Raw genomic sequence first — 15,292 nt, 5'->3', positions numbered from 1 at the left:
TCCCACCCCCAGAGGCAAGGGTGAAGGGAGGGGCCGGGCTGGGAGGACTGGCCCTGAGCTCACAGCCTCTCCCCTCCCTGCACACCCTTCTGAAAGGGGGCTCCCCCCAGGCTGTGGGGTGGGGTGCCGAGGCCTTGTCTGGGGCCCTCTCAGGCTCCCCATGGACCCCTCAGTCCTCACCCTCCCCCACCCCCAGCCCCGTCCACCAGGCCCCACTCACCAAGTCTGGTTGGTGCTGGAGTCCTGATGCAGGAGGGAGCTGAGCACGTAGGGGGCACCTCCCTTGGGGGTCACCCAGGTCCGGACCACGTCCACGTTGAAGGCGGCCAGGGGAGCCAGGCCTGAGGAGAAAAGAGGAACGTTTAACAAAAGAGGCATCGTTATTCCAACACCTCCTGCAGTGCCATTATCCCCATTTCACAGATGACAAAAGCAAGACTCCCAAGGATCTTTTTTTTTAATGTGGGATCTTATTGCCCCAACCAGGGATCGAACCCGCGTGCCCCCTGCAGTGGAAGTGTGGAGTCTTAACCACTGGACCGCCAGGGAAGTTCCCCCCCAAGATTTTTTTTCCACAGGACTGGAATGCATGCGTGTCTGACCCAGAGCCCCTGATCTTCCTACTAAACCAAGCTGCGTTGGCACCAAGGCCCCCTCCTCCAGGAGGCCTTCCTTGGTTCTGCCCCAGAGCACTAGCCACCTTCTCACACCTCCCACTGTGCACTTTCTGTACCTGCCGCAGAGCACATGCCCATCACTGCATCATGTACCAAAGTTAGAACAGACTATGGGCCCCAGGGAAAGGGTCTGCATACATTCTGTCTACGTAACCCCCCTCATCAAGTGACCCAAGAGAAAACATAAGTCCTCAAAAATACCTCAAAAAAGGAATGTTTATATCAGCTTTATTTGTAACAGTCAAAACCGGAAACAACCCAAATGCCCATCAACTGGGGAATGGATAAACTGACTGATACATTCAGACAATGGAATACTACTCAGGAGTAAAAAGAAACAAATGATCGACACAACCAACAAGATGGGTGAATCATGAAAATCATTATGCCGAGTGAAAGAAGCCCTACCTAAAAGAGTATCTACTGTATGATTCCATTTATATGATGTTCTAGAATAAGCAAAACTAATCTATTAGTTAAAAATATTGCCTGGGGTAGTGAGGGGTGGCGATTCTCTGGGAGGGGGCAGAAAGGAGCTTTCTGGGGTGATGGAAGTATCCTATATCTCTATAGGAGTTTGGATTACAAAGTTGTGCATTTGTCAAAATACATCAAATGAGGACTTCCCTGGTGGTCCAGCGGTTAAGACTCCAGGCTCCCAATGCAGGGGGCCCAGTTTCCATCCCTGGTCCGGGAACTAGATCCTGCATGCATGCCATAACTAAGAGCCTGCATACTGCAACTAAGAGCCTGCATGCCACAACTAAAGACCCCATACCCCACAACAAAGATCCCGCACATGGCAATGAAGATCCCGCCTGCTGCAACTAAGACCCAGCACAGCCAAATAAGTGAATAAATATTTTTTTAAAAATACATCAAATGGTCCACTTAAAATTTGTGTTTCACTGTATGTAAATTTTACCTTAAAAAAAAAAAGAACCATAAGGAAATACTGAACTCTAGTTTATATGTATGCTGAAATGTTTAGGGATAGAGTGTGCTGATGCCTGCAGTTTACTTTGAAATGCATCAAAATATAAGACGGCTTGATGGATGGATAGATGGATATATACGGATGGATATTTATATACAGATGATATAAATAAATATACATTTTTATATATGTCAATTACAATTGTCAACATTTTGTTATATTTGCACTATCACATACATATTTTATATATATGTAATATACAAATATATATATAGTAAAATCTATACGTTGTAAAATCTGTGTTGTATATGGTTGTCCACTGCACAAGTTTTTCAACTTTTCTGTATATTTGAAATTCTTCACTAAAAATTTGGGGGGGGGGAATTGATATGGACAGATTGTCCCCACATAGAGGCTGTACTGATTCATGTTCCAACAAGGGCACGGAAGGCCTATTTCCTCACAGTATCGCTTGAGTTGACTGTGCAGATCTCCTCATCCTTGTTTTAAAAAGAGTATCTCATCATGTGGTTTCAAAACTATTTTTTAATTATGAGTGAAGTCAAGCCTCTTCTTATAAGTTTGTTTACTGCTTTTTCATACACATTATCCATTTTCATGTGGTCATTACTTTCTTATTAATTTATAAGAGCTTTTTGTCCGAAAGAAATTGTCAGCACGTTACAGATACTGTTTCTCACTTAGCGGTTTGTTTGACTTATATTTTTCCCCATCTGCGTTTATTATGTAGTTAAATTATTTTTCCTGTATGACTCGAGTTTTGTGTCCTGCTTCCCCACTCAGAGATTATTTAACTCACTCATGTTTTCTTCAATATTTTATTTGTTTCATTTCTTATGCTTGGATCTTTGATTCATCTAGACTTCATTTTTGCATAGATTCAGCTTTACTTTTTCTCCCCCCAAAATGAAATTGTTTTGATATTACTTCTCAAATAGCTCATAACAGCCCCATAGATTTGAAACACCACCTTTGTCATCCTCAGAATTCTCACGTGCATTTTGGCGTCTCCAGGGACTCAGTTCTGCCCCATTGACCTCATTGTCTCCTGCTGGGACACATCCATTATTCTCCTGACCTTTCTTTTCCAAGACTTGTCCCTCTGGGTACATCCTTTCCATTCCAGTTGCCAGAAAGCATTTTTAAAAGCATAGCTTGACCATGCTACTCCACTGATGAAAATTCTAACTTCTTGGAAATTAAACAGTGTACTTCTAAATAACCGAGGGCCAGAGATAAAATCATAATGGAAACTGTAAAATATTTTGAACTGAGTGTGAATTAAGATAGGACAAATCAGAACTTGTGTCATACAGTTAAAGCAGTGCTTAGAGGAAACATACAGCCTTAAATGCATATGTTTTTTTTAAAAAAAGAGTAAATAAATAAGAAAGGCTGAAAACCAGTTATCTAATATTCCATCTCAAAAAGCTAAACAAAGAGCAAATCAAGCCCAGAGAGAGTATGGGAAGGAATAAAGATATGAGTATGTATCAGTGAAATAGAAAACTAACCTGCAGTAGAGAAAATCAACAAGGCTAAAGTTTGTTTTTTAGAAAGAGTAATAAAACTGATAAACCCCTAGCAACACTGATCAATAAAAAAAAGAGAGAGAGCAAACAGATAAATTACCAATATGAATGAAAAGAGGACATCAGAACAGAGCCTGACATTTATGAAATAGTAAGAGGATAGTACACACAACTTTATTCCAGTAAGCTTGACAATTTAGGTGAAATGGACAAATTCTTTGAAAAATAAATTTACCAAAACTGACAAAAGAAGTGAAATCTGAATAATTGCAAATTTTCAAGAGTGAATCCATTAACTCCAGGCCCAGATGGCCTCACTAGTGAGCTCTCCATACGTTTAAAGAAGAAATGCCAATCTTACACGAGCTGCTCCAGAGAAGAGAAAATGAGAGAACACTTTCCAATCATTTTGTGGGGCCAGCATGACTTTGATATTAGCACCTGACAAGAGTGATACCTGAAAGGAAAATTAGCGATCTCTCTCTTGAACATAGATACAAAAATCCTAAATAAAAAATCAGCAAATCAAACCCAGGGGTATATAAAAAGCACAATACATCACAACCAAGTGGTGCTTATTTCAGGAATGCAGGAGTGGGGTGACACTGGAAAATAATCCATTTACTCATCACGTTAACAGAAAAAAAGGGGAGAAAAACATCATATGATCATCATGACAGACGCTGAAAAAGGCATTTGATAAAATCCATTGCTGATTTGTGATAAAAACATTCATAGCAAACTAGGAATAGAAGGGAATGTCTTTAATCAAGAGTATCCACAGAAATCCTTCACCAAACATCATTCTTTTTTTTTTTTTTTTTTTTTAAATTTTTGGCCGTACTGCACGGCATGTGGAATCTGAGTTCCTCAACCTGTGCACCCTGTGGTGGAAGTGCAGAGTCTTAACTGCTGGACCTCCAGGGACGTCCCAAGTTTATTTTATTCTATTTTATTTGGTTTTGTTTTCTGTTTTATTGTATTTTACTTTAGGCTGTGCCGCTTGTGGGATCTCAGTTCTCCGACCAGGGACTGAACTCATGCCCTGGGCAGTGAAAGCACAGAGTCCTAACCAATGGGACCTAAGTCCAAAATTTAATTTAATTTGATTTTATTATATTTTAGGCCACTCAGCTTGTGCTTAGTTCCTCGAACAGGGATTGAACCTGCGCCCTCAGCAACAAAAGCGCGGAGTCCTAACAACTGGACCACCAGAGAATTCCCAGCATTACTCTTACTGGGGAGTTATTGAAAGCTTTCCCCCTAAAATCAGAAACGAAACAAGATGCTCACTCTTACCACTTCTATTGAACATTTTACTGGAGGTTTTAGAGCAGTAAGAAAAAAAAATACAGAGCGCAAAGATTAAAAAGGAAAAAAAATAAAACTGTCATTATTCGCAGATGACATGGTTAAGTAGACTGGAAGATCCAACAGACCCACAAACACTGAGAATTAATAAGTGCCTTGAGCAAGCTCACTGGGTACACAGGCAAATTACAAAGAACCACTGTACTTCTACGCACCATCAGTGATCAAATGAAGAATGAAAAATTTAAAAAATGGCATTAACAGAAGCCATAAAAACTCAAATGTCTAAAATTAGATCTAGAGATATGCAAAACCTCTACACTGAGAACTGGTAAGAGACTGGGAGAGATTGAAGAAGATCTAAGTAGGGACTTCCCTGGTGGTCTAGCGGTTGAGACTCCGCGCTCCCCATGCAGGAGGCCCGGGTTTGATCCCTGGTCAGGGAAGTAGATCCCACATGCCGTAAAACAAAGATTCTGCACACCGCAACTAAGACCCGGCACAGCCAAGTAAGTAAATATTTTTTTAGAAATAAAGAAAATCTAAATAAATGAAGGAATCGATCATGTTCTTGAATTAGAAGATGCTGTGTTGTTGTCAGTTATCACTATAGTGATCTATAGCTTCAACACAACCACAGTCAACATCCTACCAAATTACTGGGGTGGGAAGGATGTTAACAAGCCAATTGAAAACATTTCTATGACAATGCAAAGAGCAGGCGTCCCTGGTGGCGCAGGGGGTAAGAATCCGCCTGCCAATGCAGGGGACACAGGTTCGATCCCTGGTCCAGGAAGATCCCACATGCCGCGGAGCAGCTAAGCCCGTGCGCCACAACTACTGAGCCCGCACACCTGCCCGCACACCTGGAGTCCGAGCTCCGCAACAACAGAACCCACCACAATGAGAAGCCTGCGCACCACAATGAAGAGTAGACCCCACTCGCCACAACTAGAGAAAGCCCGCACAGAGCAGCAAAGACCCGACGCAGCCAAAAATAAAATTAAATAAATAAATCGTAAAAAAAGAAAACCATCTGGCAGTTATCAACTGAAGCAGAGCATATGTGTAACTCATAACCCAGCAAACCTACCCTAAGGCATAAACCCAACAGAAATGTGTTCATATGTTCACAAAAAGACGTGTGCAAGAATGTTCACAGCCTCACTATTCATAACAAGTCACAACCCAAATACCCATCAACAACAGAAAATAAGATGCTGTGGTGTATTCACCAATGGAATACTCTACAGCAATGAAAACAGTCAACGATAAGGTGGGTGGAGCTCATAAATACAGTGTCAGGTGAAAGTCGCCAGGTGCAAAACAGAACATACTGTATAATTCCATTTATACCAAGTTCAAAAGAGGCAGACTAATCCTTGATATCAGAAGACAGGAGAGTTGTTACCCTTGGGGTTAAAGTAATGACTGGAGGGGACCATGGGAAATACTTCTGGGAAGGTGGTGATGTTCTCTGTTTCTTGAAATGGGTATCAGCATGTGGATTTGATTTAGTTTGAAAATTCACTGATCTGAATTTGTCCATTTTTGTGTGTGTCGTCTTCAAAAACAGATCACATTAGGACTTCCTAGGTGGTGCAGTGGGTAAGAATCCACCCGCCAATGCAGGGCACACGGGTTCGATCCCTGCCCCAGGAAGATACCACATGCCGCGGAGCAACTAAGCCCGTGCACCACAACTATTGAGCCCATGTGCCGCAACTACTGAAGCCCACGCACCTAGAGCCCGTGCTCTGCAACGAGAGGCCACCGCAATGAGAAGCCCACGCACCACAATGAAGAGCAGCCCCTGCTCGACACAACTAGAGAAAGCCCGTGTACAGCAACGAAGACCCAACACAGCCAATAAAATAAATAAATAAATAAAATTTATTTTAAAAAAAAATTCACGTTAAAAAAGAGTAATTAATTCCGGGCTTCCCTGGTGGTGCAGTGGTTAAGAATCTGCCTGCTAAAGCAGGGGATACGGGTTCAAGCCCTGATCCGGGAAGACCCCACATGTCGCAGAGCAACTAAGCCCATGCTTCACAACTACTGAGCCTGTGCTCTAGAGCCGGTGAGCCACAACTACTGAGCCCTCAGGCCTAGAGCTCGTGTTCCACAACAAGAGAAGCCACCACAATGAGAAGCCTGCACACCACAATGAAGAGTAGCCCCCACTCGTCGCAGCTAGAGAAAGCCCACGCACAGCAACAAAGACCCAATGCAGTCAAAATAAATAAAATAAAAAATTTTTAAAAAGTTAAAAAAAAAGAATTGCAGGGACTGGAAGGAATAAATGAGGAGTTCGAGATTAACACACCACAATATATGTAACAGGTAAACTACAAGGATTTACTGTATAGCACAGGGAACTATATATTCAATATCTTGCAATAACCTATAACGGAAAATAATGTGAAAAAGAATGTATATATATGTATATATATGTATAACTCAATCACTTTGCTGTACACCTGAAACTAACACAATATTGTAAATCAACTATAGCTCAATAAAAAAAAAAGGTGCAAGTAAGTGCCTGAAGCACATTGAATATATAAAAATTCCAGGGGTTCAAAATGATACTTAAAAGACAGAGAAAACAAAAACAGAAGAAATCAAAACACTGCATTTTTTCACCACTGGAAGTAATGAGGGCACTATCCCCTTACTCTGAAAATTAACTATTAAAGGGAAAGTATTAAGCAATTTTCTTGCCTTTCCTGTATGTGCTGCAATTCAGGGTCACCAAATAGTTCTAGTTGATGAGAAAAAGTTCTTTACAGAAGAATTGTTACTGACGAATGTGGAAGGAATAACAGAATCATAAAAGCACAATTTTGCAAGCCATAATGAGACACAACAATTAATTCAGGCCACGATCGTCAATGGATGAAACCACTTAGATGAAAGTTCGATAGAGCACTTCACAATTAGGCCGACACCCCCAAGCCCACTAGCTCATCTTAGCGTCCCTAAGAGTGGGTCCCCCAGGTGTGTGTGCCGCCTCGCATGACCCTCTACGAAGGATACTGGGGCCCAAGACTCTGCATTTCTAACAAGCTCCCATGTGTTGCCCAGGCTGTCAGTCACCAGACCACACTGAGAAGCAAATCTTTAAAATATGTCGGCAAAGGAAACAGAGAGAGCGAGATAAATGCAGGAAGTATGGCAAAATCCTCCAGATTGTTTAGGGTATGCGCGCCAAAAAAGTTAAACCTGAATTCAATGAAGGCATTAGCCCTGACTTCCAGATTTCAGGAAACGTAGGGGATTGAAGGACAAATCCTGCAGAGAGGAAGCAGACGCACAAATCCTGAGTGAAGATGTTCTGCTAGGCAAGTGACTTAGCTCTGCAGTAAAGCAAAGATTTGAAAAAGGCAAACCTCAAAAATGAGCACGGGGGCCACTCTAGACTAGGCATAGCCTTGTTTGGCTCTTGATTTCAAGCGCCAACTTGTTAAAAACAGACATTTTGAGACAGGAAGATTCACATACCAACTGGGTAGTAGATGATACCAAAGCATTACTGTTAATTTTCCTGGGTGATGAGAACATTGTGGCTGTGTAAGAAAACGTCCCCACACTTCTTGAAGTATTTAAGGGTGAAATGATTGACACTGGGTATTTCCTTTCAAACAGTGCTTCCGAAACATTAATGTGCAAATGAATCACTCGCTTAAAATGCAGACTCTGATTCAGTAGGTCAGGGAGTGAGGCTGAGATCCTGCTGTAATCGCCGCTAAGTGATGCCAGGTTGCTGGTGGTCCCCAGACCAAACTGTGAGCAGCAAGGCTTTAAAATGCTTTGGTAACGGAAACAAAAAGGGACAGTGAAATAAACGCAGCAAGCGTAACAAGATCGTGATAGCTGTGTCATCTGGGTGATGGGTGTATTGGGTTTGTTATTGTGGTTGTGTTTATTTTTGTACGTGCTTAAAACTCTGTTAAAAACCGACCTTCCAAAGGTGGAAGGAGAAGGTGCCCTGTACGAGGGCAGCGTCTGCTCCCTCCTCTCAATTCCCAGTCCTCCTTCCCGAGCCGGGCACAAAAGAGACATCTGTACTTTATTCCTTTCCATTCATCCCTCTGCCCTGCCCAGAATGATTCATTGGTGACTCATAAAAATACACAACGTGCTCAAATAAAACTTGTTTTAAAATAGTGGGGCAGGTGCAAAAAACTAAAAAGCGAGAACTACCACTTCTTACAAGGAGTGACTGGAAGGCCTCCTTTCCCCTTTTTACCGTACGTGTGACTTACAGACATGAATTGAAACCCCTGCGATAAGTCCAGTCTCCTCCCTGGGCATCCGTGGCACCTCTCTGCCTAGCCCAGCGCCCCCTCCGGCAGCTCTGCTTTCTGGCTCCTTGATACCCCACTTCCTGAACACCATCTGCACACCTCCCACCGCAGGGCCTTTGCACACGCGTTCCCTCTGCCCAGTGTGCTTTCTTCATCCCTCTCCCACCTCTGCCCCATCCTTTGGGGCCCTATTCAGGCACTCCCTGCCCCAGGAGCCAATCCAGATTCTCGGCTAGAGTATCCCACCCCACTGGTGCCTGAGCCCCCTTGGCATCTTGTGGTGTCTGTCTGGCTCTGACTAAATCGTGTCTGGGTTAGAGTGATCTGTGATAAAGTCTGTCTCCCCAAAACTGTAATCTGATCTGAGTCACCCATGACATCCCCCCACCAACCACAAAGTCCGCTCAGCACAGTGCCAGCCCCAGATGTGGTGTCCTGGAAATGTCAGAGAGGGCCAGAGATTCCTGATCCCCACTCCGCCCCCATTTTCACTGTGTTCAACTGAAGGGTCTTGGTGCAAGATCCCTGAGGGGTGGGAAAGGGGAGGCGATAAGCAGAGAGCCCATCACAGCCACCTTCCTGGACCACCTTCTGTTGTCCAGGCCCCATGCTCGGGTGCTGAGGCTCAGAGAGGTCGGGTGGTAGCTCGTGGCCCATCAGCAAACTGAAATTTTTGTCTGGAACCCAGCTCTGCCCAATTCTAAAGCCTTGAGTAAAAGCTGGAGGCCCTGGGATGGGGGCTGGGGTTGGTATAGAAAGAGAGCAGGCTCCCTGTCGTGCCAGCAGCTCGCTAAGCTGGGGCAGAGCTCTGGGTTAGCGAGCTGGTAATTAGGTCAGTGAGCACATGTGTGTGTGTGTGCGCGCACGTGCGCGTGTGCGTGTGTGTGCGTGTGCGTGTGTGTGTGTGTGTGTGTGTGTGTAGGGGTGTCACCGGGTCCGCTGAGCTTTCCCAGAAGGCCAGTCGGTGCCTGGGGTCCACCACGCATGGGTCACCTAGCTGGAGCAGGCTCCCCCCAGGCCCCTGCCAGGGTCCCTTTGCTTGGGCTGAGCCTCCATCAGGGGACCCCCTCCCTTCCCACTTCCCACCTCGGCTCAGAGGAAAGAGCATGGGCCCCAGAGGGAGACAGCCCTGACCTCACATCCTCGCTCTGCCACAGAGTCCCTGGAGGACCTCAGGCTTGTCAGCTCACCCCAGTCTCCACATCGGTGACGTGGGACCATGCAGACCAGGGGGGCAATGCCGGGCGCAGCGTCTGACACGTTGCAGGCTAATGTCAGTGCTATAACCACAGGGGCGGGCCTGTCACGTTCTCTGACTACCCTGCCCTCCGGCTCAAGCCCCCCTCTGTGCTGTCAGCGGTGAGAGCCCTGCTGAACCAGAGTCTGTCACCACACCACCCACAGGGCTGCCTCCCCAAGCTGTCCCGGCCACACGGGCCTGCTGAGTCAGACACCCCTCCATCCTGTCGGCCCCCCCCGCGGCCCCCACCAGACCCCTACCTCCCCTATCACACTGGGCAGTTTATACATTCCCACAGTACCATTCCTGGCTTAGCAAACTGAACCCGGGGGGGCATGGTTTGCCTGAATTTATTCAATAAGCCTGGCCACAGAACCAGGACTAGACCCAGCTGTCCCGGTGCCGAGCCCAGAGCACCCAGAAAGGTCTGCAGGCCGCCTGTCCCACGGGGCAGCTCACCCTCCGCCCACCCACCTGAGTCTTTCACCTGGAGCCTCATCGTCTGAGTCCCAAACCTCATACCCAACCCCCTCCACAGGCTACCGGATCACCATGGCCAACAGGTCTGGAGCAGATGGGGCTGGACTCCGTGCCAAGGGCTTGTGGATTTTCCTCCTAAATATGTCTCACAAGCGTCTCCTCCTCCCCATGCGCTCCTGCCCCAACTCCCCTGGACTGGACTCTGGCAGCAGCCTCCTCGCGGGCCTCTCTGCCTCCCCTTTCTCCAGGACTCCGCCTCTTACACAACAGGCAAGGGTCACTGTCACCTCCAGGCTCGGGGCCTGCTGGGCTTCCCACTGCCCTCAGGGTGCGGCCCGAGCTCCCTCAGCCTGGCACTCGGGCCCTGCCCCTACACTCTCCACCAGCACCCTGACCGCCCGCACGGCCCCCATCTACTCCCCAAGCCAGCCTCCCAGAGAAGATCGGAGGCGTCTGGCTCCTGCGTGGCCTGCTCTCCACACCTGGCTGGCACACGGGCACCGTGCTTGTCTTACTCCGCCTGGGGTGCCCTTTCCCATCCCTGTGTGTCACCTGAAGGCATCATCGGCGGGCCCGCTGGCTGGGGATAGAGGGTCATTATGTGCATGTGGCCTGCTCCCCCCTAGGGCCCAGCGTGTCCTGGTTGGCGGGGGCAGGCATCTCAGAGCAGACAGCCTTCTGCTCCCACTCAAACCTCACCCTGCGTCTCCCTAAACAGACCCCTCGCACCCAGGTACCCTGTCCATACTGTTTCTCCTGCACAGAAAGCCTCCCTCTCGCCCCCCTCACCACCTGTCTGCACTTGCTAAGTACCTCCCCCATCCTCAGGGCCACCTCGGACACTATAGCCCCCATCCTCAGTGGCCAGGGTTTTTCATCACGCACTTGCACTCAGGTCTGGGGTTGGGCCCCGGGCAGAGCCAGCTCTGACACATCCCCAGCAGGGCCTCGGGCCCCAGACTGAAGTTGGTGTAACAGCAGGGCCGGCCCTGGACTCCTGGCTCATGCACCATTGTAAGGTTTTATAAGCCAATAGTACAGTTCCCGTCTTCACTCAAGTGAAGTAGACGCAATCTCTAAAACCCTGGGAAGAGAAGCAAGTGGCTGTGGTCACAGAATGAGTCACGGTGAAGACTGGCCTGGGAACAGCAGGCTGCCTGGTAGCAGGATGAGATGGGCAGCTCCAGGGTTTCAGTGTGTTTGTGTATCTGCATCTGACTCTCTTAGACAACTGATGTTATCTCATGTGTTCCCATGGATGAGAAGTGGGCATCACCACAGTGGGTGCTTGGGAAGGGTGGAAGGTCAGGCCAGGAACAGTCTGGATTCTCTCCAGCCTAGGGAGGTGCAGCCAGGCACAGAATGCAGGGCTCCAGGCCTGCGGTCACAGTCTGAGAGGTGCCTCCACCCTCCCTGTCATCTCCTTGTCACTTTCTCAGACTCTCCCCAGCCCTGAAGACTCACTCAGCGCTCAGCACCAATCTCACTTCCTCCAGGGAGCCCCTCATGACTGGTCCATCCCTAAATCTCAGGACCTCACAGCTTGAAGTGGAACTGTCACAGCTCCATTCCTCCCACTCAGACTGGAGCTGCGGGGGGCCCTGCTCTCACCCCTGGCCCAGAGCATAGCCGAGCTGCAGGCTGAGTGGTCTCACTGCAAGTCTGCTCCAACACGCTCTCTGCTGCCTGTCAGCCTGGGGAACGCCCTGGCCTCAGAAGGGGTCTGATAAATGTCATCTGGATTGACATTGCTGAAAAAAGATGCTGGGGTGACAACTGGTCCTTCCGGAGGCCAGAGGAGACAGAGAGGAGCAGGAGCCCAGAGTGACCAGGGTTAGTGTCCCAGGCCTTGGGGTGTCCTAGAGCTGGGAGGCAGGCAGAGGCTTGGGCTTGAGCCCTGTTTCTACCAGTACTTGCCTGTAACGACGGCCAGTCACTGCCCCTCTCTGGGCTTCAGTCACCTCCTCCCTACTGGGAGGGGGGGTGGACCAGAGTCTAGACCATATGTAACTGGAAATAAAGGGAAGTCTAGACTGTAAAAGGAAGTTCAACAAAGTTTTGATCTTTCTGTGAAGACAAATTTTGATGTTGTTTAAATATCAAATATTAAAAGGTATCCAAAAATATATGCCTTGCTGCTGCCCCATGCACGTCTGGCCTGCCTCTTGGGTGATCTGGCCCCGAGGTGGGTGCTAATTCTGAGCCCCCTCCCAGCCTGGCCTCAGCGCTCAGCCACTGTCTGGTGCTCACTTGCTGGCCCCCACCCACCCTTAGGGAGAACTCAGGCTCCCAGGAGCGTTGAAACCACACCTGCCTGATGTCCAGTCTCATTCTTCTGACAAGCTTCCGACCAGCACAGGAACCACCCCCCCCCCCAGGGCCTGCCAGATCACTAGACAGGACCACCCTGGCCTCGGGCTTGATCTGAGCAGCCCCCAGGGGCTCGCTGACCACTCCCTGGAGCCTGGTGGGTGGGTGCAGGCTCCTGGCTTGGCTTGCCCCAAGGGGCTTCCTTGGGAGTTTTAAAGGCCATGATGGGACCCCAGACAGTGTGGAGAGGAAGTGCCCCCTCCCCCACACAGGTTCTCACAGGGGCCCTAACGTCAGGAAGAGGAAGCGGGCTCCCCCCATGCATTCGCCCTCCACCACACATGCCTCACCTGCTCACAGGGTCCTCACCCTCCTCAGCTAAACCCCAGGTCTGTAAGAGAAGGGGGCTCTGCTGGGCAGGTGGGCCTCTCCAGCCTCTGCACTCTAGGGACAAGCTCGGCACAGACCTGAGGGGCTGTCTGGAGCGGATGCCGGGAGAGAGGGCCCGCGTGGGGAGGGGAGCTGGCAAGAGGAACAGGAGGCAGAGCCCTAGGGTCCAAAACCACATGCTGTCAGCAGCCAACAGAGCCTCACAGGCCCTTCCCAACCTGGGGGTCTGACCCACTGAGCAAGAGCATCTCCTAGGGGCAGTCCCCATGCCGTCTCTGACCTTGGGCTCTGAGCCCCACCAGACACACAGATGGACAGGCTGTGCTGGGGGCACAGCAGCCCCTCAGGACAGGGGAGGGGGGAGGCCGACTTACTGGTCATGCAGAGCAGAGTGTGGAAGAGCCACATCCTGGCTGGAGCAGAGGCAGCGGCGTGGGCCTGGACTTGCTGAGCCTCCCTCCTCAGATCCAGGGCTCGGCGGCCAGGAGGCGGGGACAGAGGCGCACACGCAGGCAAGGACCACAGGCAGACAGGCGCTTTCGAGTAGCCACAGACGCTCCACTCATACACGGCTGGCTGCGTGGCTTCCTCAGCAGTTGTGGGCTGGGTCCTGGGAGCTTACAGACACCTGCCAGCCCTGCCCCATCACCCACACTCTGGTGGAACAGTGAGCGGAGGTTTGGCCTGGGAACAGGGCTGCGTGACCTCAGCAGCAGATGCTCGAGGTGCAGGAGCCTCTTCATCTAGCCGCTGTTTATCATCCGTGAGAGTGAGCCCCAGGCCCCTGCCCTGCCCCAGGACCCACCACCACACACCTCAGCCCCGCGCCCGGCCCAGGGTCCTTCCCACAGGAAGCACCCTCACAGTGCACTCGAGGCCCAGAGACTGCGGAGGGCCAGGGGAGTGCAAAGACCCGCCCGCTGCCTGAATCACTGCCTCAGTTCAGCTTTGGCTGCCTTCTCTTTAAAACCTGACTACAACCCATGTTGTGGAACCAGCCTGACAGAGCTCAGGGCTACCTGAACAACAGAAGTGAAATTCCACACATCTTTCAGCACACTTCTGATTCAACCCAGCAGCCCAGAGGACACCCTGCCAGCAGCCTGCAGTCGTCTTTAAACGCCAACTTCACCATCCGTCAAATGTTCCCCGTGTGACCGAGTCTGTCGCAGAAGGAAGGCTCCCCCGCACCTCTGCTTCCCAGGCTGTTGGCCGTGCAGAGCAGCGCTATCCAACAGAACCCAGCGATGAGGCTCGAGATCCGCAAGGTCCAACACGGGAGCCGCTAGCCACAAGCAGCTACCTGAGCCCTTGAAATGTCACCAGCCGCTTGGCACTGAATTTTCAATTTTATTTAATTTTAATTAATTTACAATAAAAAAGACAGCGGACTCTACATCTCTCTCACATGAATGTCTACATCCCCAGGGAGAGCACTTTGCAGTGTTAACATAAGTGTTAAAACACAACAGACGGTGGTGTTGACTTCATGGCTAGATGAAATCAATTTTATCTTGTTTTTCACAATAAAAGCCTGCTTGGCCAAAGGTCTGTAAAGACGGATGTCACTTATAACATTCTTGCACTGTTTGCTTTGGTCTGACAAAATACCTCCAACTAGCAGGATAGTTCCCGGATATTACACGGTTGTTTGATAGAGATTACGATTCACCGTTTTTCACACTATACACCATCCAACAAAGAAGTGAAACAGCTGAAAGAGCTCCAGGTCTGCTGAGTCGTCTGCCAGATCACAGTGAAGATCATCCCAAGTTGGCTTAACCTTGTCAGAGGCTGGGGTCCAGGCTGTCTTCCCACATTCAGGGCTCAGTGACTCTCTCCCTCCCTACTTGTTCCCAGTGCCCGGGGCACTTGGCAGAGCAAGGAGGGGCTCCCCTCCCACCACTGTCCCAGAGCGGCAGAGAGCAGCCCCAGGCCGTAGAGCAGAGCAGCAGCAGGGACAGGCTGGGACTCGGGACCGCAGCCTGCAGGTGGTTTCTGAGAGAAAGCCAGAGTTTCATTAAGAGCTTGAACTTCAGGACATCTCAGGAGCCTGGGTGAAGTTGACGCGTGGATGCTGGAAC

The 15,292-nt window shown here is 49.3% G+C and overlaps 1 protein-coding gene across 1 annotated transcript in view; it reads right to left on the bottom strand.

Annotated features, from left to right (window-relative positions):
- ITGAE (integrin subunit alpha E) overlaps positions 1-13,673 on the bottom strand; it is a 59,491-nt gene extending 45,818 nt beyond the window's left edge. The window contains exons 1-2 of the mRNA XM_057714258.1: positions 13,583-13,673; positions 221-341 (exon numbers count right to left, since the gene is read on the bottom strand). Of these exons, the coding sequence (XP_057570241.1) occupies positions 221-341; positions 13,583-13,616 (155 nt within the window). The 5' untranslated portion in view covers positions 13,617-13,673. The remainder of the gene's footprint in view (positions 1-220; positions 342-13,582) is intronic.
- Positions 13,674-15,292: the final 1,619 nt, after the last annotated feature.

Source organism: Hippopotamus amphibius, chromosome 17, assembly GCF_030028045.1.
Source record: "Hippopotamus amphibius kiboko isolate mHipAmp2 chromosome 17, mHipAmp2.hap2, whole genome shotgun sequence".
NCBI lineage: Eukaryota > Metazoa > Chordata > Mammalia > Artiodactyla > Hippopotamidae > Hippopotamus > Hippopotamus amphibius.
The sequence above is the reverse complement of the archived record's forward strand: the minus strand, read 5'-3'. Positions and strand labels throughout refer to the sequence as shown.